This window comes from Gallinula chloropus (assembly GCF_964237585.1).
Source record: "Gallinula chloropus genome assembly, chromosome: 5".
Classification (NCBI taxonomy): domain Eukaryota; kingdom Metazoa; phylum Chordata; class Aves; order Gruiformes; family Rallidae; genus Gallinula; species Gallinula chloropus.
The window spans coordinates 40,216,518-40,243,332 of NC_140090.1; the positions used below are offsets into that span (position 1 = coordinate 40,216,518).

At 41.6% G+C, this 26,815-nt stretch overlaps 1 protein-coding gene across 1 annotated transcript in view; it reads right to left on the bottom strand.

Moving 5' to 3' along the window:
- Positions 1 to 2,372: 2,372 nt before the first annotated feature.
- STAT4 (signal transducer and activator of transcription 4) overlaps positions 2,373 to 26,815 on the bottom strand; it is a gene marked incomplete at its 3' end in the record, with an annotated part of 37,834 nt that continues 13,391 nt past the window's right edge. Inside the window, exons 3-23 of the mRNA XM_084264325.1 lie at positions 25,580 to 25,678; positions 24,279 to 24,371; positions 22,356 to 22,434; positions 20,670 to 20,755; positions 19,618 to 19,769; positions 18,261 to 18,419; positions 17,307 to 17,399; positions 16,427 to 16,486; positions 15,613 to 15,630; positions 15,440 to 15,533; positions 14,558 to 14,602; positions 11,925 to 12,008; positions 11,069 to 11,167; positions 9,714 to 9,849; positions 8,550 to 8,602; positions 7,651 to 7,745; positions 7,071 to 7,207; positions 6,464 to 6,655; positions 5,249 to 5,315; positions 4,499 to 4,607; positions 2,373 to 2,399 (exon numbers count right to left, since the gene is read on the bottom strand). Coding sequence (XP_084120451.1) covers positions 2,373 to 2,399; positions 4,499 to 4,607; positions 5,249 to 5,315; positions 6,464 to 6,655; positions 7,071 to 7,207; positions 7,651 to 7,745; positions 8,550 to 8,602; positions 9,714 to 9,849; positions 11,069 to 11,167; positions 11,925 to 12,008; positions 14,558 to 14,602; positions 15,440 to 15,533; positions 15,613 to 15,630; positions 16,427 to 16,486; positions 17,307 to 17,399; positions 18,261 to 18,419; positions 19,618 to 19,769; positions 20,670 to 20,755; positions 22,356 to 22,434; positions 24,279 to 24,371; positions 25,580 to 25,678 — 1,977 coding nt within the window. The remainder of the gene's footprint in view (positions 2,400 to 4,498; positions 4,608 to 5,248; positions 5,316 to 6,463; positions 6,656 to 7,070; positions 7,208 to 7,650; positions 7,746 to 8,549; positions 8,603 to 9,713; positions 9,850 to 11,068; positions 11,168 to 11,924; positions 12,009 to 14,557; positions 14,603 to 15,439; positions 15,534 to 15,612; positions 15,631 to 16,426; positions 16,487 to 17,306; positions 17,400 to 18,260; positions 18,420 to 19,617; positions 19,770 to 20,669; positions 20,756 to 22,355; positions 22,435 to 24,278; positions 24,372 to 25,579; positions 25,679 to 26,815) is intronic.

The window sequence follows — 26,815 nt, forward strand, 5'->3', positions numbered from 1 at the left end:
GCTGTGATCTGCACCCAGGCAGTCTCGTTTGTTCTTGCCTCCCCTATCAAGTGTCAACAAAGTCTGGGCCTCTGTGCAGGTCTCCAGGCCGCATGCATCTGTGTATCGGTTTTACCCCTGTTGCTGCTCAGGTGGAGGAGGTAAATCTCTGTTCGCAGGAGACACAAGTATATAGAAGGTCTGTTTGGTAAACTTCATAGGGTGGAATGCTACTGAGTAGCAGATAACAAATGTGGCTATAAATAAAACCTATAGTAGAAGGCAACTGGGGAGTATTTACATTTGTGTAATTCAAACTGTTAGTGACGCAGCAGGAGACAAAGCACAGCACAGTGACGTGATCCTCACACCAACACCCTCCCTGTTTTTTTGGTGGTTTTTTTCATGTCGCAGCCACTGCAAAACAGTGAAAGCACAAGGGCAATTGGTAAAAGTACTTAAAAGTAGATGTTTTGTTTCTTCTGGCAGTATGTGGGGCATCCCTTTCAGTGAGTTCCTGCCTACCATCTTCCTAGAGAACTGTATTCGTACTCACTGCAGCACAAGGACAAAAACTAAAATGAGACTGTTTCTTTAAAGCAACAAATTGAAGTCTTGTGCCTTTCAATGAAATGTTAAACCTCCCCCTTGCGAAATCTGTTTTAAAACAATAGCAGAAACCATAATGCCCAAACCTGATCCACAATGCTATTCAGTAACACCAAGTATTTTGTGTTCAAATCAAGGCTTCAAGAGCCATCAACTGAAGAGCTGCCCTGCATGGGGAGCAGCACGGAAGGAGAGAGAAGATTGATTTATGTGCCACCTTTTTTAGAGTACTACATAAATGATCAAAAGTATAGGGTTCCCCTGTTCTGGCTATATGAAGACTTTGAGAACAGCTTAGACAGAAAAGGCATGCAATAGCTGATGTGAGGCGAAAGTTACATTTACTACTTGTAGTTCAGGCTTGAGCTCAACCGAAAGATGGCAAGACTTCCCAAAAGGTCAGGCATCCAGCTTTAACCCAAAATCAGTTTTTATTCATATCCATCATATAAATAAGAGATGTTACCAAAATATATACATAACTGCTCTTGTTGTCCTGGAAAATTATTTATACACCATGCTTACTGAGAGAAAACAACTATGTGCAGCTTGTTTTCAATCACTGTAATGAACAGATGAGTTCGTCCTCAGTACTGGTGAGAGGAGTAAGAAAGGAGAAATGAAAGTAAAATCCAGGTCTTACTGATCCAAGGAGGTTCTGTTTTCATGTCTAACTTGTACCTACTCGAGAAGAGCATGAGGTACAAATGCTTGAGTGGCCATGTGTGTGCTTTAACCCTATGTTCTGCAGGCAGAAATGAAATCTGGAATGAGCCTGTGTGCATGGACTGCAGCGGCTTTGGAATCGACTGTTTAAAATCTCTGCTGGGAGAATAGCAAGGTTAATTTATTTGAAGGGGGCAGGACAATAAAACCAAACAACCCAAACCCACCACTCAATGGTGCCTGAAAAAGAAATAGTATTTAAAAATAGCAATTATTTTCCACTTTTATCAGAACTAGTTACTGTGCTTATTGAGTCGCTGACAGGCATGTAATACTCGGTCACGCAGCACAAACTGCCTGCTGGCCAGCAAATGTTGCAGCTCTTCAGAAACTATGGTTAAAAACCATGCTTCCCAGCCTGCATTTCCCAGGCAATATGCAGTTCTGTCGGATCAGGATTTAGTTTTTTCCTTTGGAGCCTTTCTTTCAACGCTCTGCTGTAGTGCCCGAGTGCTTTCTGCACAAATACATTTACTTCTGCAACTTTCTTGTGAGAGGGCTAAGTTTTACTAGCCCTCTCTTCCAGTAACAAAGTGGAGACAGCATTTTTGACACCAAGAGTGGCATCAGTTTCCTTTCCAGGAAACTCCCTCCTCTTCCCAGCCTTGCCTGCCTGCCTTCCACAACTTCTGCTGTGCTGGCAGATAAAAGTCTGTACTGAAGGGAGTTCATCTTTGGAAAACAAGCAAACCCTGGACACCTATGACACGTTTGAACCCAGAAGGATGAGAATCTTTGCTTTAAAATAGCAGCTAAGTTAATAGCATACAAGATGATTATTAATCATAATAATGATTATTTTAACATAATAATAAAGCCTAATTGCCCCAAACACATTAATGTCTTGAGTTGTCCTTATGTGCTGCTCTCAGAAGCAAACCATTTTGTTATACTCTTGGATTTACAGCAATTCTGACTTCAAGACAGACATCGTAACAGTTTCCAGGAAATGCTGATTTACAGAGATGATGGGGGGGGGTGGGAATAAGTTACTCTATCTTTAATTCTTTAATTCATCCGGTGCTTATATGATTACTAGTTTTTCCAGTATGCCAACTTCAGTCAGTTGAGTACGGGGAGCTCAGCTAGAAGGAAAGGAGGAGAAGGTTAGTCTCACGCAGTTGCTGCTCTTCATTCAGAAACACCTGCAGATCGAACGTTTTCCCAGCTCAAGGGGACAGTGGTCTCGCTTTGTTTGTGTAACACCAGCTGGTGAGGATCTGAGGATCCTGCTTCTAGTTCTTTACAAAATATAGGCATGCTTATTAGGAAACACTGCGTGGGGAACGGTTGCAATAAGTGATACACATTTTTATATGAACTTTTGGTTCTGGCAGCCTATGGGTATGTATAGCAGGGTTCTTGCTGGAGCCTGTTTTCCCAATGGGTTGGAGCAGCTGGAGATGGGGAAAACAGAAAGGAATTCAGCAAGATCACAGCGTACCTTGCTGAGACTGAGGTATAGGATACCCTGCTTTTGTTCTCTGTATCTCTCATGGTGCTTTTTATTAGTACCTCATGGAGGAAGAGTGTTGCTCTAACAATGCAACTTGTCTGCTTACTGAACTTAGCCAGCTCTTCCCCAGAGTAAATGAACTTGTGTGATTTTGGAACGTTGAAGAAAACACCTCCATGTATTCCTCATTCCCATTTAGCAAGGTAAATAGAATGGAAAAAGGAAGGAGATCTTACAAATTTTTTTCAAAACTATTTTTTCCCTCTAATTTCTAGCAGAACTTGAAAACATTCTATCAAGAGCCTTTAGAAATCCACGTGCCATCTAGCAGCACTGGACCACTTCTCTAGTACCCTTAAAAACTGCAGTACGATTGTATTTGACTTTCACAGTTCATTGACGAACACATTCTTTCTGTGTGATTGCGGCTGCGAAAGGCATTGATGGTCACAGCCAGTTTGGAAGCTCTGGACAGGGCTGGCTTGAGGATTACTGTGAATGCTAAAAGGAATCAAAGACCTTTGGAGCCTGATCCTAAACGAAAGTGAAGCCAACTATGCTTTTCACTGCCAAAGCTTTGGGAAACACATCTGTTGTTCACAAAAGAAGTTTAGGAGGTCATAACTGGTTTTATGTGTATAAACAAAATGAGAAATGAGTAGAAAGGTGATTTGGGCTGGGTGTAGCAGGTTTTAATGCAGAACTTTCCTTCAGGCTGCCATTTCAGTTTTAGCTGAAGATCTAAATTTTCATGAGTGCTATCAGAGAAAAAGGTGAGGTAAAAAAAGACAGCGTGCTCTCGAACAGATCATCAACTCAGTGTACACTAAAGAACTCCCTGTATATGATGTTTAACTGTGCTTCCAGTCATTGACAATCAGGATTCTGGTTTAGTGCTGTTCTGCTTGTGGGTGAGGACGAGTGCTTGCAGAAAGACATCTGCCAGGGAGTTGACAGGCTTTTAAATACATAACCATTTTAAGTTCATAAATCATTGAGCATATGTAAACTATGGCTGGTATTAAAAAGGAGGTTTTCTTTTAAAGCTGCTGAAGGCAAACCACTGCTGTGTTTTCTGATAGAAGTCTCCTGGACAAATCCCCAGGGCGTATCTATCACTGTGCTAAGTACTCTAAGCCACAGTGATCCAGAACACAATTTCCAGTCAGCAAGTAAAAGAGGAAAGAAAATACTTTTAGTAGGACACTGGTACACTGTTTTCCCAACCCTTCTGTGTACTTAGTATTAGTTTTATTTGCTAAAAATGTTTTGCTTGCCTCTCTAAATTTCTCACATTGGTACTCCACGTAGGAACTTGCAGCACTGGAAAGTTTTGCAAGTTTGCTGAATCAGAAATTATGTTCCCTGTGCAGCTTCTCTGAGCGAATCAAGTCCTTTGTACTATCTACAGCACTAGTGTCATTGTTATGTACTTGTCAGTGTAAAGGCTTTGTTTCTGCAAGGGCTCGGAGGACTTTCAATTCTGACATCCATGGCCACTGTGTCAGACAGTTTCACATCACGCAGTGCTTCCGAGTATCCTTGCAGTGTCCTGTCTCATTTAGAATACAAAATGTCTGCACCATTGTTTCAGAGTGTAATACAGCAAGTGATGAAAGAGCTCTAATTTGTACATAACTGTACAAGCAGCACTCTTATAACTGGCATCTGTTGTACACATCCCTTTTGCTTAGTATTAACTTATGTATAGAGAAGTTTACAACATACGGCAGTTTCAATCACTGTGGGACTCAGGTGTTCTCTCAGCACAGCATAAACACTTGGAGACATTGGAAGAAGATCTGATGGAGAATGTGGATCTGTAGAATCATTTAAGCTTAAAAAAACAAAAACAGAATACACAAGAATAATCTTAAAAGCAACCTAAATCCCTCTAACTTGATGCATAGCAGTGGAGTATGGTGAATGCTTAGTAAGTTTGTTAAGCCTATGCACAGAATCACAGAACATTAGGAGTTTGGAAGGGACCTCGAAAGATCATCTAGTCCAACCCTCTGCCAGAGCAGGGTCACCTAGACTAAATCACACAGGAATGAGTCTAGGGTTGCTGGTAGCCCTGTAAGCCTGTGCCAGCACCTGGCATACGTTTAAAAATGTATGAGGTAGGACCAAGTGAACAGAGAATTAAAGTTGTATTAATCAGGATGAAGAGAGAATGAACCTGGTATTAATCAGCTGCTGGAGAGGAAAACGAGACAGCAAAAGATAAGTTGATTAGAATATCGTAAATTCTGTACTCAATTGTTATAAAAGTTTTGCCATGTGGATGGGAAAAGCACTGTAGAAGTGAAGTTCTTTACTTCCCCTTCTTGCCTTTAGCAGCCCTTGGCCAAATAAAAACATGCAATGTGTTGCTATCCCAAACTCTGTGAATGGGGAGGGGAGGCAGGGAAGACTTAAATAGCATGTAAATTTAATAAAAACAACATGTGTAATATGTTTGTTAAGGGTACTTACATCTTGGAGACTGGGATAAATACAGAAGGAACGTAACCTTTGCCTCCTCCATCGGACGGCTTTGAGACTAAAAATAAATGATAGAGTTACTAAAATTACTAGGCAATATTTAATATTTATTTGAAATAATATGCTGTAAGCACTGCAGACCATAATTACAAAAAAAGTTATGCTTAAATAAGAAGCCATAGAAATGAGGGGGACTGTGGAGATTAGTCTTCGAGTTCCTGTCTTAGTCACATAATTGACTGTGCTCCCATGACATGAATCGCCATCTCGGACTATAATACAGCAGCTGATGGAAGAGATCTCCTTGGGCATCAAAAGCAAACATGCTGTAACTCTACAAGATTGGTTCTTCTCTAACTCAACATTTCAGTTCTGCAAATGTTTGTGTGGAGCTCAGGCTCTACAGATACTTCAGCAATGTCTTCTGCATGAGATTAAACGTATGCATCATGTTTTAAGTGTCCATCCAATTAAAATGAAGAGGAAAAACTATTCATACCCTCTTGATATTTTTGAGTAGTGTAAGAATTTGAACTCGGGTGGAATTGTAACCTTTTATGCTGATAGCTCAGAAAAAAAGTGTTTCTTAAGGAATGTGTCTTAAAAAAACCCCAAGGCTTTAAAGGCTTTCTTAAGAGCAAGAGAAAGAGTTTGATTTAAAGATGGCCAGTTTATTTGGCAAAGAAAGAGCATGGGCCTGAGTATATCTGTATACGTTCTTCACTAGCCCTCCTTTCCAGTGCCATTGGGAGGGGTTATACTGCTGGAAAGAAACAGGTCTTCCAAGCTGTTTGAGAGAAAAAACTGCATTTCCTTGAAATTAAAGAGACAGCATGCTGCCATGTAACACGCTTATGAAGCTGATAAGCAGGGTGACTTTCCAGTTTCCTTTGAACACCTGAGCACCAAATTGTGTAATACACCAGTCAAGGAAAAAAATCCTTTTTTTTTATTCTTTCTACCTTGACATCTGTGTTTCAGTTTCTGTTAAATATTGTTGTCATCACCTCTAATGTAGCCTCTAAGACTGGGGATTTGTTTACAAAATGAGCCTGAGTGATAGATGTGTTAAACTGTTTTCTTGAAGATGCCAATTCAAGGAGGGATCTTAATCTGTTCCTTTCTTCCTGCCCCCCTCCCCTTCCTCAAACTGCCTCTTGACTTTGCAGTTCTGCAGAAAGGGTAAATACAGGAATGGAGCCCAACCTTCATTTGGCTGACAGCTGTAGTGTTTGCCAAAGGCCTTATCTTTGGGAATGTCTGGATACAGGTACTTCAGAGGGTTTTCAGGAACGTTGTCAGCCATAATAACTTTGTAATCGCGCAGTATGTCGGCAAAAGGCAGTGCAGATAAGCGGCCTTTGTTATAGGGTTCCACCGAATGAAATGTTACATCTCCTGTGAAAACACAAAGGCACCGTAACTGCTGATAACTGGCTGATCAGTGTCTGCACTTGCAGCGTGGTGTTGCCTTTCTTTCGCAGCTAACGCTGGCGTGCTGTAAGGCTGTCGGTACGTGCGTATCTTTCCAGATACACTTTCTGCATGTTTGGAAACAAATTTTAAAGCCTGCAGTAAGCAGGTACCACTCCTAATGAACTTACATAGTTAATATAAAGAACTGAGGAGGCAGACTTCCAGAGTTTGCTTGTGTTTTACGAAGTATGATGCTTGAATCTTGCAAACTCCATATCAGGATGTGATACGCATGAATTTTACTTTCAAACTAAAGAAGACAAGGCTCCTGTATTAGGGGTGTGTGTTGTAGAGTTTGATGTTTATGTTGTTTTATAAAAAAAGAAATTGTACTTACCATTTTCTAACTGATCCACCCAAGTAAAGGTAATTCCACCCAGATTGCTTTCACTAAACCTTAATAAAAACGTTCCTGGTGTCTTGTCTTTGAGCAGGATTCGTTCCTTCTCTTTGCTTACAAATCCCATTATGTACCTGGAGTGTAACAGGAAATCACAGGTTTACTTCTGGATAAAAGAAAAATAGACTTCGATCTGTGCAACGCATCTGGCCTAGCTTTTTACAGCTGTTCAAAGTCTGGCTGCAAAAGCTTTAGAAGGTCTTGAAACTATGATGAAAGCTTCCTGTGACTTGCACACAATGAGCAATGAGCTGAATGCACTATGAGGCATGATAAGCTTTATTGCAGTACTTGTCTGAACACTGACAGAACTGATGAACAGATCTAAACCTGCATTTCCAGGAGATTCAACCATGCTCCCTTTGGGCAGCAATTTCCAGAAGTCAGAAAGGGGAAGAGGCAGACAGAAGTATTAAACTTTTTGCAGCTTCTCTTCTGCATAGTTAGAACTGAGATTAGTAAGGAAAAAAGACAAAGCAGGGAGAGATCAGTATACAGCTGTTTCCTTGTTGCTCACCCATCAATCCAAAGAGGAAGAATGTGTTTTTTAATTAAGTCCAGGATAGCTTCAAGCCAAACCCAAAAGGTAAACGACTTGCCAGGCAAATGTTCCTAATGGTTAAAAAAACCAACAAACAACAAACCAACACAAAGTCACACACAAAAAAAAACCTCACACAAGAGAATTGTGAAAGTGGTGTTACCCACCATCCACATGACATGGTGCTCTCTGTTTCTTAAGAATCATCTAGTTTGGTCAAGCAAGAATGACGAATTTGACCCACTGTTTGAAGTAATGTGTCTCAGCCTGACATTAGAACACTTGATTTTGAAAATGGGCATTGGAAGCATCTAATTTTTCACCAAAAAAAATTAATCACATCTGTTATTTCTTCTGGGATATGAAATTACATTTTGTGAGAAATGGTGATGAGAAATTTGAACTTCCTCCCAAGGTTCTCCCTGTCTCCCTGTGTTTAAATGATGCAATTGATATGAATAAAATGTGTTTACCCTTCTTTCTCAATAACTGTTCTGTTCCTCCTCAAACACAACAAATGTATCAACTGGCTTGAAATAATTTAGGTCACAGCTGAGCATATGAAAAAGCTTACTATATGCTGTATGAAAAATGTATGCTTTGATAGCACAATTGATTGAGCGTTTACAGAGATATTTAGGGCCTTGACTAATGGCAGTTTCTGATCTCTGTAGCAATGTAACTAAGTAGATCTCTTAGTCGAAGCTTTAAACTTCTAGAAATACTATTTTCCTATTTAAATTTTTACTGTGGGTGTGATTGTGCTGGGTTTTGCTTACCACATATGGCAAGTGGTAGCATCAGAGAGACGGAGCTAGGGCACGTGTGCGGGCCGGAGGAGACAGAAGAGTCTAGTTTGATTTTTGGAAACATACCTTGCAGAACTTTGCCCAGGATAGTTGATAATCATTGTAACTGACTTGTTGTCCTGAGGGGGAAAAAATATCCAAACCACAAATGTTGAGTCTGTTTTTCTGTAGCTTTGAAATAAATATACAGTATGATATCCATGCACTTGGGATGGGGGTTGGAGGAGGATTGAGGGGGCTGTGCTAAAGGGCTGTAGATCAGTCTTTCTGTATCCTTTTGAAGCAGTCGATTAATTATTTTTTTTATCATCTGCCTAACGTAGTCTGGGGATTTGTTTCTGCAATGCTGTGTGCTCAGTTTCAGTTCTTAGCCAGTGTTAACTTCTCTCAGCCTTCACTTTATCTTAGGCTTCCATATTTTAAGACAATTTTTTTTTTTTTTCTGTGATTCACACTGATTCACAATGGCATCTCTCAACCCCTCTACCTCCACTAAGCAAGAAAGCTCCAAGAAATCATCAGAAAAGGTGACTGCTGTCCAGGGAAATCAGACTTTGCTTCCCAACTTTGAAAGCAATAGAAGTAAAGATTTCCACAACCCCCACTCCAAAGTCTTTGACAAATACTTTTGTTCTTGCCCAACAGCAGAGGCATTGTTACACCCTCAGCTTGGAGTTTCTTACAGCATAAGTTATAATTTTTCTTTCTCCAGAAAGAGATAAGGCTTTGTCTTCCCCTGCCGGTTTTCCCTGAGGCCTCTCCCTGCTGGGGGACAGTCAGATCAGAGTGCAGAATAAGTTCATATTGTTGAAGTTACAGGGCCTCTTTGCTACGCTCTCACCAGTGAAGGACGGGTCCCAGAACTAAACAGGCCCAGGACGATGGGTACTTAAAATGAAACCAAACCTAAACCCCATAAGCAAGCAAAAAGACTTCCTTTTGATTTCAGATGCATGAGATAATTACTTGCTAAGAAAACAGAATAACATCACGGTTCAGTGTGACTCTGATGCCCTCTCTCTTTGGTTTAGCAGCCTGGAAGTTCAGAAGTTTAATCACTTTGTGGTAAGAATGAGCTGATGCACACTTTTCTTTAAAGTAACAAAAATGTCATTGAGGCGTTTCTCAAGTCAGCCCTGGAAGTGGATGGTATGCTTAAAGTCATTACCTTTGACTATCAAATAGAAGAACCCAAAAGCAAATAAAATGTGTGTATTTTTACAATCTTACCCATAAGTTTCTCTGCCAGCATGTTGAGCTGCTCAGAATTCAGTCCACGACCAACATAGGATGAAAACTGCCAGCTCAGTACTTCTAAGAGCTGACTTAAGGTGGCTGCAGGGGGATTGTTGAAGAAGGACAAATTCTGCAACGGAATTAGTGCTTTGTTTAGACAGTCAGCAACCCTGAAATACACTCCAGGCTGTGAAAGAAGGCTGCAATTACTCAAGTAGAATCCAGAGGTACTGAAAATGAGGTGTGAGGGGCATAGGCTGGGTTACCTAAGCGCTCATCCTCCCTTCTGCAGCCCCCCAGCAAGGGCCACTTGGGTGCCTTGTCAGAGTAGGGGAGGGCACAGAGGGGCAGTCCTAGAGAGAGCGAGAGTCTGCACGCACATCTTGGATGATAAAATACCCCACTGTGCTTCCTATGGTATCCTACCTGAAGACAGTGAAAATATGGTGAAAGCCTAGCCAATAAATGTAGGTCCTCTCACTGTAACGTCTGGTGCACAGAACTCCTAAGCCATTACGTGCTCCTGTAGCAGTATATTGCTGAACCATTTGGCTCATCTTAGTTTTTCCCTTGGTTTCTGGGCCATGTAACGGGGACACTGAAGCAGATGCTGTAGACTGTGACACAGTGATCATGAAATCCAGGTTGCTGGTGAGCTGGTCTGCCACCAGTCTCAGGCCCCATCCATGGTAAACTGTCTTATCCTTTCTCTCCTCCAAACATCTATGTGACTGCCACGAATCCCCAACTGAAAGCCTGAGAGCTGTTGGCAGCTTCAGAGCTGTCTTCAGTCTGCAGGTACCGTAACAGGGACTGAATCTAAAGTACATGCTGAGCCAGCAGGAGCCTGAGGAAGAGTGACTCCGCTTTTGCTTATGGTTAAGAGGCACTCGAAGGTGCTGCCTGACACTTGCTATCTCTGTAGAAAGCACTAACTCCTATAAAATGTGTGAGGAAAGCACTGCTTAAGTATGTTACAGTCCCACCTATGCATCTGCTTTGACAATTTTGAATAGTACTAGTAGAAAAACTTTGTACTGTGTACAGTCTTGGTCAACCACATCCAAACAAGACAAAATCAAGTTAGAAAAGCTGTGAGTGCTATCGCATTTCCTTAGTTTATGAAGTCTACATAAAAAAGAAGGCTAGGCATGCGTGTGGGTTTTTTTATCTGGGCAGGGAACAAAAGATAAAGTGAACAACATTTAAGTATGATAACAATGTACGTGAGAAAAATAAGGCCAATTTAAGAGGGCAACCCAGCCTTCTTATAACGAACATGCTTGGTAACCAAATAATAGAAAAGTGAAAATGCAGGGAAGTCAGTACTTGTGTACTGAAGGACCTACCTGAGGATCGTTGGTTGATAGATTGTACCAAATAATAGAAGCCCACGCGTTGGGTAGTTGGCTGACATTGGAAATCATCACCACAGGCAGAGAGCTGGTCTGGTGGAAAGAATGAACACAGAATGTCAGTGCTGCTAAGGGAAGTGCTGCTCCTGCGTTACGCTTTTGTTCTAGCCCACTCTTCCTTCCTTTTTTTGTTCCTCCACCCCTCAAGATACTGTTTTTTAGCCTGGGGAGCAGGACTAGCTGGTGGTAGCTGATTCCCAGCCTGCATTTCAAGAGAGAAGCAGTGTTTCAGAAGGCATTCAGGACTCAGGTTAGCTGGACCCAGACAGAAAGCTTTGCTGGAGCTGCATGACAGCTGTATGGGCATGGCAGCCTGTGGCCATAAGAGTGATTTGTGGCAGTCCTTATTGCCTAAAGATGTTCTAAAGGTCTGTTTTAGGCGCACTAGGGATATCCATAGCCTGCAACTTGCAGTTGGTGCAAGACTTTCTCTAATGAGTTAATTTATAGTACTTAATGGAGTGATGTTCCTGCCAGTGAATATGGATTTTGTGACTGACTTCGATGGATCCTCGAGCCTTTGCTCAGCAAGATGTATTACCTTTGCACGGCACAACAGAGTTATGGTGAAAGTCAGTATTTGAGCTTCTGAAGATAAGGGCTAAAACATTGCAGTAAATCTGCGTACACTTCTTTCTGTCCTGGGAGTCTTGTGTCTGCCTCTGGTTACTACTGCAGACAAAATCAAGGAGAGACGGACCTGTGGTCTGGCCCCACATGCTTGTTCTCCTGTCAGCTGCTGCAAAAGGCTTTTTATTCTTGCCCCTGAAAAGCTGGCAAGAGTACTCACTTCCAAATTGATAGTCAGTCCGTACAGGCAGACCTGTGTTTCGAAGCTGATGGAGTGCAGTTCCTCGGTCACCATGTGAGGGCCCTAGGGAGTAAGTACAGCGTTCAACTCTGACCGCACAATTAGCATTGCTTTAGCCACCCGACTGCCAAGATTGCACAACTTTGAAAGAAAACATGCACCAAATACGTGAGAAGGAAAAGCAGGGCACGAAGGACATTTATTTGTTCAATGCTGATAGTAAATTAGTCCAGAATTGGTGTTTTTTCCTGATAAATGTAAGAAAAAAATCCCCAACCCTGACCTTGTTAAAGCAACACTTTAAAACTTTTAACTCTTGCTTTTAATTTGTTTATAACATTGTTTTCAAGCAGTGTCATGTACAAGAAGTTAATGTATTACTTTTAGTCTCTGATAAAGATTCTCTCCAACATCTCAAGTTTCTTTACTGACTGACAGTTCCAGTTTGAACACAGATGTTAAACTTCAATGAGAAACAAAAAAGCTCCCATCTTACAGCAGGTTTGTTCTAAGTATGCTTATACGGTATTAGTTGAAGGAGTGGAGACCTAAATCATTAATACAAAATAAATCTGGTATCAGAAAAACCCCAAGATTTTCCCTGGACAGGAAAACAAATTTGCTAGTTGTAGTAGATTAAAGTGCATAGTACAAACACTTTGTTTTGATTGCACACCAGCTCTGGAAAGATCCGCATCTCTGCCCCTTGGGAAACACCTCTGGAAATACTCTGTCATCCCCAGAAGTCAAAGTATAAACATCTGTTTGTCCTTTTCCTAATTAGGTTTTCCCCTTCTCACTGCAACAAAAGATGCTGTATAAATGAGAGGTTAAGACTACAGGAGATCCTCAGGTATCTGATAACGAATCTGCCTTGCAAAGGGAAAGTCCATCTTAGAGCTGAAGGTGTCAAATGAGTTCAAATGTTTTAACACAGGTAGAATCAATCCAGCCAAACCTGTTCTGCTCACAAAAAGTTGAAAATGGTTACTGAAACACCCCTTCCTCTCCCCCATTCAGATTTTGCATAAACTTTTTTTTAAATTATGGAGAAACCATCTAGATGAAAAGGCAGGACAACTCTCAAATACAGAGACCTTCCACCTTTTAATAAGGAAAGTCATACTTAGCGACTACATTTTTGGCTTACTAAACATCCTGTAAACAAACCAAGTTTTAGGGTTGCTATAGTCACTGCTAATCAAAGAACTTGATCGTGCTAATAATGATTTCAGACTGTGATTTGACCGAGGAGAAGCTCTGTTGGAGGAAACTAGCAGTGAAATGTGTCACAGCTCACTGTCCCAATTCTCCACAGCCCTACATTTTCTATCATTATAAAGGCACAATGTGTGGAAGTGGGAGTAAAATGCCATCAGAAGTAGAGCACCAATATTCTTACACCTAAATTATTGCTTTTGCTTGTTTTATGCAAATGACTTTGTAAGCAGCGAAGTAATCGGGAGGCCAGCCCCGAGTTTCAGTCTTGCTAATCAGGTTGCAAGTTACTCCGTTGAGAAGCACCATGTGAAGCCTGCAGAAGTACCTCCTGCTTTAGGGTTTTGGTTAAAATCCTCCATACTGTTCAAGCCTTTGGTTTTTACCTAAATGCTTACTTGTCATAACTTTTGTGCTTGTGTAACTAAACATATTTGGACTGTGATAGGAGTAATTTGGTTTTTTTTAAAAAACATTTCTTTCTCTTGCAACTTGCCACTACAACTACCCTCAGCACTTCCAATGTGCGAAAGAGTTAAGAGTGTAGGAAGGGAGCCACAGCTTGTAGGAAGCAAGAGCTGAGAACCAGCAGGGTAGAGCTGTGCAGAGGAGAGGAGCTGGGTGGAAGAAGGACACGGCGGTGGTTCGGGTGCAAGGTGCTGGCAGGTAGCATGGGGATGGCGGGAATGCTCTGTGATGGGGGGATGCAGGGACACAGAGTTCTGGGTGTGGATTAGTGCCAGGGCCGACACTGGATTTCTGTTCTCCGCACAGCAAGACTGTATGGACCTCAAGCCCCTCTGCTAGGAAGCAGGCAGGGGGTACCTCCATGTCTGTGACTGCTGCGTGGTGCCCGCTGGTTTGCTAGGGTGCCAGGGCACAGCACAGCGTCACCAGAAGAGGAGAACCTATGACGGGGCTTGATGGATGCTGGTAAACCCAGCACGCTGGTATTGGCGGAGGCAAGCCCATTTCTTTGATGCAAACACAATTATACCACTGCTTCAGCTGTAAGCTTGGGGCTGACAGAATATATTCTTAAAGAACCGTCCCTACAGGAAAAATTGTTTGAGAATAATGCTAAAAAGGCTTGTGTTTTAAAAATGTAACTGACTGAAAAGGTGGCCCTAAAGAAGGATGTGTACGCGCAGTCAGATTGCTACTTCTTACCTTTTAGTGTAACTTTTTTATACATGCATCTTGAGGTGTGTAATTAAAATTTGAGTAACTACATCTGAAAAGCTCTCATACTATCTTGTGATAATTTTCCCTATACTTAATATAAGGATAATATATTTCAAAACGTAACAGCATACAATTGCTCTTTGATTTAAATCTAATCTGAAATACTTGTTAGAGTAATCAAAAGTAACATGTAAAATAAATGCACAAACCTCATTTCCTTTGCTTCCAGCACTTGATTTCATTTCTTTGGGTTGCTGTGTAAAAGCAAAACAGTATTTATGTGGCAAAGAAGCTACAGATAGAATTACACATAAAGGCCATCATTTGTAAGCATCATGTTCTTAGAGTGCTAAAGCTTTGTTTGCAATATACAAATAACTGTAATGAAGGCTCTGAGGCTACGCCTTGAAAAATCTGTTCAGCCAGTAGTCTTTTGATGTTTATAAAGAAATCAAATTAATGTAACAAAGCATTAATTAGGGTGCTTGCAAAGGGTATAATACAAAAAAGTGCTAAAGGCTTGCATCTCCTGCAAGGCTACACCAACCCACTGCATCTGTGGTTAAGCCAAGAAAAAAATACCAAAGGTGAGGGAGTCTGGTCAGAAAGCATGATTCACTGGGTATCAGAGAAGGCACAGGAGCAGTATCAGAGTCTCTCAAAAGTGAGTTGTGGCAGGTATGAATTTCAACCTGTTGTAAAGCAGTCAGTTAAATATATTTCCCCTAGACAATGGCGGTGTGGTTTGGGTTTTTGGGGGGGTTTTGGGTGTGGGTTTTTTGTTACATGCTGGGTTTTTTTTTTTCAATAAAAGGAAGCTGTGTAATTCAGCATAATTAGTCTTTTCATTTTCTGGCACTATTAGGATTTGTTTTACAGTTGCTGTGAAAATATACAGTCTTATTTTATGGAATGGATAAAAAATGGAATGGGATAAAGGAATAAAGAGGTTCTAGGAGTAAACTTTCTGCATAAGGAAAAAGAAAATGAGTATAGACTTGACAGCAATACAGTTTTCCCTGCGTAGTTCTTAAGGAAATTTTTGTTTCTCTGCCAGAGGTGTGTGTCAGTAAAAAAGCAGTTAAACTTACCAAATGTCGAAATTCTACTGAGAGGCTTCCGTTTGCGGATTCATCCATGTTCATTGCTTTCACGTGCGTTCCACACAGAACGAATCTGCGATTACTATGGAGGACATTACACTTCAGTACTCAGATAATACTTTATTGGATGAATTAAGAAATCTGCTATTTTATTTTCTTACCTTACAGTCGAAACATTCCTAAAATAGAAGAGGGGTGGGGGGGAAACAGGTTGGGAATCAGTAAAAATGTAAGCCGCGGTTGTGCTGAGAAACTTATCTTGAGATGATAGATTTCTGCCTTGATGAAATTAATTTGTGTTGCCAATAAAACTGCAACTTTTACAATAGAGAACTAGAACTTGTAGTATCCGGTTAGACTTTTGCACCTGGCCAGATGCAAGCAGTGTATTTTATTTAGCTTGTTTCTGCCATTGGAATGACACATGGGTCTCAAAGCACCAAACCCCTTACAAAGAAGAAGGTTATATAGCAATCTTAGTTTTGGGCAGGCATAAAAACCTCTAAGCTTCACAGTCAGTAATTGCAGCACCGGCTTTTCAAGGAGGAGCTTTGTGTACTGCTTGGAGCAGCTGGATTAAAGGTACTGGGCCTATTAATGCAAGCAGAGATAAAGGCTCTTTCAAAGCTAACTATCCCATAAATGCTTGTTATTTAAAGGTTTTGCGTGATGGTACTATTTGAGACTGACATATTTTATCTAAGTCTTAAAACAAATCTTAAATGGACTTGTTGCCTCCAATTTGAAAACACCAATTAGAAATAGGAGCTTAAGAAAAAAAGACAAAGAAGTCTTCCACATAAAAAATCAGGGCAATGTTGTGGTTTATTTTTTTAAGCTGGGGTTATGTTGTTGTTGGTTTGTTTGGGGTTTTTTCCTTTTTACAGCAACTTCTAAATCAGATAGGGTGTCACTTGAAAAGTCTGTGTTGTCTCCATAGGGGGAGAGAGAATATCTTAACTTAAAGTTTCTTACTTGTCAATAGTTGCTTTCACTCTGATCTGGTAGTTTAGCTCTGGCAATTTAATTAGCAACCTTGAAAACAGAAAATGTAGCAGTGAGTATTAACAGAAAAAATTTCTCACCACAAAATGTTAGAGACCAGTAACTCCACACCAAAGTATCTGAAATGATTATAGTCTGAGAACAGGCTAGGCACCCAGGATTATATCATGACTTGCAGGGTCGTACTACTCAGAAAGCAGGGCTGAGCTGAGCTGTCAGGAGTGGCAGGTGTTCTCCCCTCCCCGCAAGTACGTGCAAGTTAGCAGTGTGGGGGGATGGCCAGAGACACAAGGAAAGCTTATAATTGAGAGACGGATTGGTACAGTCTGTGACTGTGCCATAGGTGTATGTGTACTTCACAGGCGCTTTCCACCCTCCGCCCCTCTGTGCTTTCTTCTTGCTGCAAGCTGGAAATGGGATGTGAGTTCTCCTCCCAGCTCTGCTCTTTTCACAAAGGCAGGCAAGGAGCTTGTGAGACAGAACTTGTCACCAGCTCACCAGAGCTCCCCAAAATGCCTAAGTTTCTATTGCAAAAGTGGCTCCGAAGATTTGGATGTTGGCTTGTAGGATGCTTTGCAAAGTCATTAAAACAAGAATTCAATGTATACAGAATCTTGAAGGTGCTAGTTTTTGGCCATAATCTATCTTTCTTCCTTACACTGATCTATTTACTCCTTATTGCTACTTAGTACGTGTGGCCTTGATATCCCTGCTCCGGAAAACTCTCCCTGTAGTCCAAAGGATCTCTAGCAAGAGCTGGTCTGCTTCACCTTCCCAACTCTGCAACAGACTGCTAGGATGAAATGCAGTACACAAATGGAGGACTTGATACCACATTTTCTTTCCTTACCTCAATTTAACAGTGAACTGTATTAACGTTTTGAGAACCATTGGCCTCTGGGGATGCGTTGGCATGCAGGGCTGCCTTTCAACCACGAACGAACTGTGCGAAAAGAAATTAAACAAAGATTGGTAGGAATATGCATAAACAAACAGCTGTATTGGGGGAAAAAAGTACAGATGCTGAAGTGGGAGGCATGTTCCAATGCTGGGCTTTCAGAATGGTCTAGAGGTCTAATTTACAGCTAAACTGTTCCCACAAGAAAAAGGTATTTGTAATACACTAAAAAATCAAGCCAAAATAAACTCTGTGGTCCTAAACTATTGGCCAAGACTTTTATCAGAACCATAAATCAGAGTATGAAAATACCCTGAGCCTGGTTCTAGTGGAATTATAAAATAATTTTATCTTTTAAAATTTTTTCTAAAAAAAAACCAAACCCAAAACCCAAAGCAAAACCCAACCAAAACCCACCAAAAAACTGACCATGTTCTGCTTTCAGAGAGTCACTTTTGGCATATCTCTGATATGGCGAGTGCAAAGGGCAGGAGGAATGATGATATTTTACCTATCAGTAGAAAGTCTTAGTGCAGAGGAGGAAAGCCAAGGAACAAATTAGCACTTGCCACACTGCTTAAACAGATGAACCCAACCCCCTCAGCCTTTCTCAGCAGTACATGTGTGACTCCTACTGAAATAAGTGGATTTTGTGTGTTTGCCTAGAGTCAGAATTTGACCACAAACCCTTAACTGCCACACACGAGCAACTGCCTGGCACCCTCAGCTTCCAGGAATTTTGGTGCCAGCTGTACACACATTTTATGCGGGAATGGGGTCTTTGAGGTCCTCCGAGACCCAACCTTTTTATATATTTCTTTTTTTCTTTACAGTATGGTCTCACTCTTGTCAATGAATTTGTGTCAGTTCAGGTGAAGTTGTGTGCACTGACAAGGGCTTACGCACTTCCGGAAAAGATTGTACAGCAGGAAGTTGACTTTTTCCAGCAGCTGAGGTCTTTGCACCGGGATAGGGTCCCCGTCGTAAGTCAGCCTGGTCAGCAGTTCATCCAGTTTCTCCAGCTGCCTTCGAACTTGAAAAAGACTCTCTGCCAGCAGCGTAAAGCTACAGGAAGACAAAAGCTGGGTTTGCAATCTTTCATGTCAAGGGCTGCTCAGAACGGAACGGCTGCTGAAGCTCTCGCATAGGGAAGTTGGAGTCGGTACCGACTGGCATTTCGTGCTTTATCCAAACTCCTGTCCGTTCACCTTTTGTTTACAGGTGTATATAAATACAGCAGGCCGAATGTCCGACTTTATTTTCCAAGATAAATATTTTTGCTGACAGAAATGCAAAACTGCCTGTCATAATTCAGAAGAAATATACACATGGTTCTGATGCTTTACATGCAGGGCACTTGTGCCAGTTTTGTTTCCTACAGCGTAGTGGTTTTGCAAAACATACTCCTCTTTGAAAGGATAATATTTATATAAATTAAAAGGTTACAAAGACTGAGGCAGTGCAGTTCTCAGAAATGCAAAAGCCATTAGGAAAATCAAATCCAAACGCTTGCTAACAGTTTAATAGGCTATGTGTGCACAAAATCTCATCTCTTAGCTATTTTTAACATCTTTGTTGGAAAAAAAATACTTCAGTGGAAAAATCCCCACAAAAAAAAGGTACCGTCCCTTTTTCTTCAAACCTAAAAAGCTTTGGTTTAAAATTTCCCTTCTTTCTACTTACTTTTTACTTTACCTTCTCTAGAAGGTCAGTGTGGGAGAGAAATGACCAGGTCATTGACATTTGCTGTCTGTGTTACCTTTTAAAATATTACACTATTTTAATTTTTTGTTGTTTTAATTATTTATTCACAAACACCTTTAGAGTTACTGCCACAGAGACTACCGCCATTCAATTCCTGTGTAGTTTGAAGCCTGGAGGAGTAATGTACCTAGTGAGTCAAAGCATAAAGTGTCTAACCAGCTCCTGCCTCAACAAAACTCCCACTGCCCTCAGTGACAAACGCAGTCAGCACAGTTCTTACTCAAGCAAAACTCCCAAGAGGGTATATATCATGTATCTGGGACAACCGTCAAACCAAAAAAAATGACTGACTGCCACAGCTTGGGCTCAGCAGGTCACCCTAACATTACTAATTCTGACTGGTGAATGTTGTCCACCCAAACAAACTGCATTTTTCTTCTTCCCAGCTGCTAATGAACTTGCTGCTGTTGCAAGGTAACTGATCTAAAGGGAAGATCATCTCGTGTGCAGCAGACTTCCTGTGGTTTCCAGTGAAAACACAAGCTCAAGGCAAGTTTACCAGTTCTGGAGCTGGTCAAGCCCACCGTGGAGAGGACCCCCGATGCAGGCAATCTGCTGTCGTCTCTTCCAGTCTAGCAGCTCTTCAGTCAGCATGTTGCTCATAAGCATATCGATTTCATGAATCACACGGCCTATTTTACTGAGTACTTCCTGTAAAATAGGAAAGGTGTCACAAACTGACCACAGGGAACAGCCACAAAATTCAGTGTTTATCTTAAAAGTGCTGATCACATTTCTTTCAATTACTTTAAAAGTAATCGTGCTTAGCCCCTACAGATTTAGTCTTTTTAATGCAGAGGTGGCTGGATTCATCACCCATTGCATTTGAAGTTAATCCTACATATCTATGGACTCTTTCTCAATAAAACTGCTTTTTTATGGGGTGGGAAGGAAGATTGTTGTGTTCTTTGTGGGCAGCACATCTCTAGAAGCTGTTATTTACAAGTACTGTCAAGGCCAAAAAGTTCTCCTCTCGTTTCATATCCTACCCAGTGCAGTGGTGGTTTTGCTTGCTTGCTTTTATCTGTAAAAAACATGTGGATTTAAATGTACTGTTTTCTGTGCCAGCAAAGAAATGGTCTGGGGAATATGTGTCATATTTGCACGTCTCAGTCACTGAACCGAGCAGGGTATCAGTGGTGGGTAGTTGGTTTGGGGTTTCTTTGTTTCTTTCGTGTGGTTTTTTTTTGCTGTTATTTTTTCCCCAATTATTATATTACATTTACTTTTAATACTTTTTGCTTACTTTAAAAGATACATTGCCATCTAAGTTATCCATTCAGCACAGTACATAAGAGGTCCTGCGAAGTGATGCCTTCACCTGCCTTCTGAGGTTTGCAGAACCGTATCCTCAATTGAGCTGGTACTTAATTGCCAATTTCTTAACTGCCAGTCAAAATCACCCCAAACCTTTTGTGGATTTGTAACTCCTGTTATTTGTCTGCTCTTCCGAGGAGAATTTTAAAAAGGCGCACGTAGGCATTTGAGTATTCGATGTGGGAACGAGGGGAGAAAGCAAATGAACCACAAATGACAAAACATGTCACTAACCTTTCTCTTGTAGTCTAAAGTATTGAGCATCGCTTGCAACGCCAACATTTCCTGTTTAATGAGGACGCTGTTTTTGTCACTCTGCTCTGCGGGGAGACAAAAAGAATCAGTATAAATGTGTGTGCATGTTTACAAGGGGAGGAGGAGAAAAAAACATGACTAGGCTGCAGTGTAAACTAGCAAAAAAATAAATGGCTGGTATGGGTAGATTATGTAATAGCGTGCTTAATTGGAATGGACTAACTTCAGTAGACAAGTTTAAGACAAGGTTTTATGACTCCACTCTTTAGACATGCAGTTGGAACAGGCAAAGGTAGAAAACACATGGATGATACTTAGAAATCTATACACTTCTTATGTGTATACTTGTGTGTTATTATGTACACCTGGCTTGGATCGATGGTCTGCACACTACTGAAATATGTTTGTGGTGTCAGCAGATGGGCCAAAGCTCTTTGGACTTGTGAATTGCATGTTTAGCTGAGAATGGAGGTTAGGCATTTGAAAGAGAGGGAAAGCATTCATCGCCGTGGGGATTTCGGCAGCCAGGAGCACTGATCGCTGGGCACTTTTCCCTCTCCGTAACTTTTTTCCGTCTCTGGATCATGCATTAGTTTCAAGCTTCCCCAAGCTCTCCCCATGCTCTTTCATGTGCAGCTCTTCCCCTGCCCTCACCTTCCCCCACCTATTGCTGCACTCGCGGTTTTCATGCTACCTTCAAAAAAGAAATTGGTGCCAACTGTGTCTCTGCTAAGCTCTGGATGGACATCTTGCCAGCACGTTAGGGTAGGTGTTTCAATAGAGGCAGAGAAGTAACTGACTATCGGCTCAGCCGCAGCAATTGCTCACACGCAGGGTGCGGTACTGCGATCTGGCTGTCCTGCTGTAGGGCACTGGTTGATACTGTGAGATTTTAACCCCTGGAAGTCATTTCTGTAAGCATGTTTTGTTTTGCAACCCGGGCAGGCTTTATCACCTGCATGATTATATAGTAGTCATAATTATGACTGGCCTGATGACTGACAACTCATTAAACCATGGCAACTCAATCTCTTCTGGCCATATCCAGCCTTAAACGAACAGGTTGGACATGTTTAAAAACTTGGACATCCCAATATCTTTGCACATTCAAAAGGAGATAATGAAGATATCTGAGCAGACACACGTGGACCTCAGTTTCTTTTCTGAATGAGATCATGCAAGGACTGTTGCTGTGTGCGGATCTTAGCCATTGTAGGCTGGTCAAACATGCATTCAGAGCGCTTACCAGTTGGTTATCACCATTGTGGTCTAAAAAAACCAGAAAGCCAAGTTAGAGGCTGAAAACATACCAGTTTTTCTCAACTCTACTCTGGGAAATAAGAGGGTCTTCCACATCCTGCCCGGGAAGGGCCATGTCAAAGGCAAGGAGATTGAAAAATAGGTTCTTTAAGAAAATCGCTACTTTTCATGCCATTATGCAGCTTATCTATAGGAAATAACTGTACTTGCTCAACATGATCCTGTTTGCCCTCTTAATCCCAAAAGAGTCACTATATTGCAGGACTATAACTTTATATAAACCGAAAATCCTTTTTTTGTTTACACATATTACCTGGCTAATGCACAAAACAACATGACACTGGGATCAGGCAGCAGAATCAGACATTTCCTAGAGAACCTGAAAATTATTATAAAAACTCTTACCTAAGCTTTGTATTGTTTTATACCTGAAGTCAAATTCCTCTTGCAAGTCTTCCAGATATTTGACATCTTGGTCAGTCATCTGAAAAGAAAATAAAGTTATTGGGGTGCTGACAGTGACATAGAAAGGAATTTGTTTTGCTATGGACAAATGCACAATGTAGTATTTTTCCTTTCCTACCATTTGAAAACCCCTAAGCGGTGCTGCGAACTCTGGTTGGGAATCTTGTAAACTTATATAAAGCTGATTGCACAAATGCACATTGATAACCACAGATTTATTTTTTCAGAAAGCCAACTATTATCCTGTTACCCCACAGTCAAACAGTAGTTGGTATGACTTAACCACTTCTTGTTTTAGGAGCTCAGTGATGTAGTGGAAAGTAGGAATAATTCTATTTAGCCTGAGCTAAACTGAAATGATTATGCTGATAATGCAAGGCTCTTCTTGGAACTTTTAAGCAGGGCAAATGGATATTTTTGCATTGATTTAGATGGAAATTGGGCTGGGGTGTGCAAACTGAGAAAGGTGGAGCCAAAGACAGGAGCAGACCTCGGAGGCTTTATTTAGAGAATTGCTTAAGAATTTGGGTAAAGAAATGAAAGGCTGCTCTGGCTTTCTGCAAATGTTTGTTTTCCTATGTACTGCAAAAAGTTTAGCAGGTGTTTTCTAGTAATCAAGCAATTACAATTCAAATAAAGGCACAGCAAAAGCAGGAAAATAAACTAGCAGAAAATCATCTGGTTTACTTCAAAGGTCTGTTTCTGTGCTGTTTATAGGAAGCCTTGGTTCTGCCAACAATTCAAAAAATCCTTTTAGTTCCCTGAGATATGCAAATTAAGTGCTGGTGAAAATAGAAAAACTCATTTGCTAAATTAGGACACAGAGAATTAGCCATTTTGGCTTCCTATTTATTTTTATATTATGTATGTAAATTATGAAATTACACACACAAGGAGTGGGCTGATTTCTGTTAATTGCCTGCTAAAAAAAACCCCTTGTCTCTAGAAATCATTCTCATTTTCACTGGTCTTCCTGGGATGGCTGCACTTCCCCAGGCAGGCAGGAGCAGCACCATGGTAGGCTGCTGGGTTGCCACTCTGTCTACTTTTGCTCTGCAGCTCTTGTAACTTTATACACAGAGATGTAGGATTGGGTTCTTCTAAAGCTAGTTTTATCGTTTTTTAGGGTTTCATCCCTTCTTCCCCATGTAGGGAGATGCTGATGAGGCAATGCTACTAGGACCTCTTTCCAGTATTGCTCTTGAGTGGTGTATGGACAGGTGTTTCAATGTAACTTCTATGCTGAGGCTGCTGTAAAGCCGGAAGTAGGGTTGGCATCATCAGAAAGCCATGGGCAATCTGAATCCTTACCCGGCTTCGAACTGAATGGGTGGGTATTCTCCTATGGAGCTTTCGGGCCCTATGGGATATAGCTACAGGTCTGGCTCAGCCCTGCAATGGCATGGAGAATTGTTACCATCAGCTCTCAGTGTTCTTCTCTCCTCACATCTCCAAAACATGGAATTATGTCACGTCTCTTCAGCTGTACTAAGGTCTTGGTACGTGACTCAGGGGTCACAAAGGCTAGCTACCGCTCACCCAACTAAAAGAGGTGAGGCTGCAGAAATGCACTTACTGAACCTCACATCTTTTCCGAGGCAGCTGGCATGCCCTTACTGCACTCAAGTGTTCGCCTGCAACTGTGTATACGTGAGTCTAACAGCTTTAAAATGGGTAGTGCTCACAGCGACCCAGAGTCGCTGTAAAAACCCGAGGATCCGAGTAGGTCCTGAGGAGTTCGCCTGGGCTGAGCTCCTTAGCGTAAGGGGAAATGGTAGGCGTAGCTTGTTAGCGTGAAGACAGTTCAGGTATGTCTGTATGGAAATTGTGGCTGTGTAAACAGCAAGCAGGACCAAAAAATACCTGAGCACTGTTCTTGATGGCTGACACTTTGTGTTCTACGTTTCGTTGGCGTTCAGAAACCACAGAGTTCTGCAGAGACTTTTCCAGCGGCCCCTGGAACACATTGGACAGGTGATGAGCGGATGGGTAACAACAAGAGTGGCGGTATAGCCGTACTGCGAGTTGGAGCATAGAGAGGGAATTCAGAAGCTGGTCTGCAATCAGCTGGAGACTAGTGTCAACAGACAAATGTGTTACGATCCACAGGTCCAAACCCCATGCTGCTTTAACTTTCAAATCCAAAAGGTGGTGAAAGGGTTATGTACACTGCAAACATTAAACATCTAGGAAAGAAACTGAAACACAGATTATCAGATTTCTGAAAGAGACCCACTCATTTAAGAATATGTATTACATCCACAGGTGATTAAAAAGAACCCATCTGACTTAAAAATTCTATCTGGGTTTTTAACCATGTATCGATTCCCCCAAACTAGGTTTTATATGTAATTTTAAAGTTGCTTTCCTCCAACAACCTAAAATCTATCAATGCCTTTGTAACATACCAGATGGAGTTTTTTGCATTGCACAACTAATATGAATTAATGCATTGAATATCTTATAATACACAAATCTGTTTTGCAAAGAGTAATCTCTTTAAAGCCTTTCCCACAAATTAAGTCTTTGAAGATTAGCTGTGACACAGCAGTCACCTATAGCAATGTTTGCAGCAGTAAAGCCACTACAGAAGCACAAACATGAGTTTAAAGAGCATCATCTGGCAACCCTACAAAGATGATTAGGGGCCTGGAGCATCTCCCCTACGAGGAAAGGCTGAAAGAAGTGGGGCTGTTCAGCCTTGAGAAAAGAAGACTGAGAGGGGATCTGGTCCATGTTTATAAATATCTGAAGTGTGGGACACAGGGGGACATGGCCAGCCTCTTTTCAGTGGTCTATGGAGAGAGGACAAGGGGCAATGGCCTCAAATTGGACCACAGGAAGTTCTGCACCAATATGCGGAAGAACTTTTTCACAGTGAGGGTGACAGCACTGGGACAGGCTGCCCAGAGGGTTTGTGTAGTCTCCTTCTCTGGAGATATTCAAGACCCGTCTGGACGCCTATCTGAGTGATATGTCCTAGGGAACCTGCTTTGGCAGAAGGGTTGGACCTGATGATCTCTGGAGGTCCCTTCCAACCCCTACAATTCTGGGACTCTGGGAACCCCTTGTGCACAGAAATCACTCTAGTGGAACGAGAGGGCAAGATTTGGTCTGTGAACATATTAGCATGGAGCAGATTAATGAAATGCAAAATTCCTTACCTGTACAGGCATGCTAGCTGCAGCCAGTATTCTTCTTTCTTCTCTTAAACAGTTTGAGATGATTACTGCTATGTGCATGGGATTACCATGATATTTGCCCTGCAAGCACAAGTAAATACAACTTCTAAGAATTTGGAATTCGGGGTGCGCCTCTGGAAATCACAAACAATGTGTTTCAGTGTGTGAGCTACAGCTTGGTGTGGGTAGAAGACTGCCCTGCCTCTCAACCTTTCTTAGTGCTGGTTCAGCCTCACAGTGTAGTGTCAGTGCCATTGTCATGAAAGATTCTTAACAATCTACAGAGATTATAAAGATACAACTCTGAGATGTACATCATTTGAAGATCAAATTGCTCTGCTGCTAACACAGCTGTTTTGAAAGGGCTTTCCTGTCAGCCTGTTCTGCACACGATTTTATCATGCCTTCCATTTTCAATAGGATGTTGCTGTTACTGTGTAGCACTTCTGCCAACAAAAAACCTGTAAGCATGTCAATACAGTAATGATGCAAGCAGAAAAGCCTCCTCAGCAAAAAGCAGAAGACTTAAATTTTAATGCCTCTGAACAATTTTTCTCCTTCACCAAATAATGTGCCTAAGGTAGAGGAAGCGGCAGCTCTTGTCCCAAGCCAATGAACCAAAGAAGTCGAGTTTTACACCATCATAAACAAGGTGATGATGCATGACAGAGGACTGAGCACAATTTGAACAAATACTGGTTTGTGCTGTATTTATCAGATTGGAATGATTGAGGAGCATCTTTCATAATGATGTCATTGTTCAGTATTTCTCAACATCCTTCATGCCTATTATTCAAGAATCAGGCATCGTTCATTCAGGTGCCCTTCATTCAGCGTGCATACAGTTTTCAGCCATTCATTAGAATCAATTCAGTTCGTTTCTGCTCCTGTTTCTACCATTGGACTGTTTTCCCCTCTTTCTGGTTAATCTTTATTCTCATCATACTCCGCTGCCACTCAGAACTTCATTTATTCCTGCTTTCTCTGAACGTGGCACAGTAAGTTTATACATACTTAGTGAGGCACTATACACCCTCTGCCTGCTCCAGGACAGGATGGGCAGTGCAGAGAGATGTAACACAAAGGGTATGCTGCTGACTTTCTTTGCCAAAGGTCTGCCCTTACTCGCTTGTCCCTGCCAGCTGCTGGTGCCCTTGGCTATAACAGTAGGAACCGTGTTCTCACTGCATGCTTCCTTCAGGGCAACTGAGCCTCAGG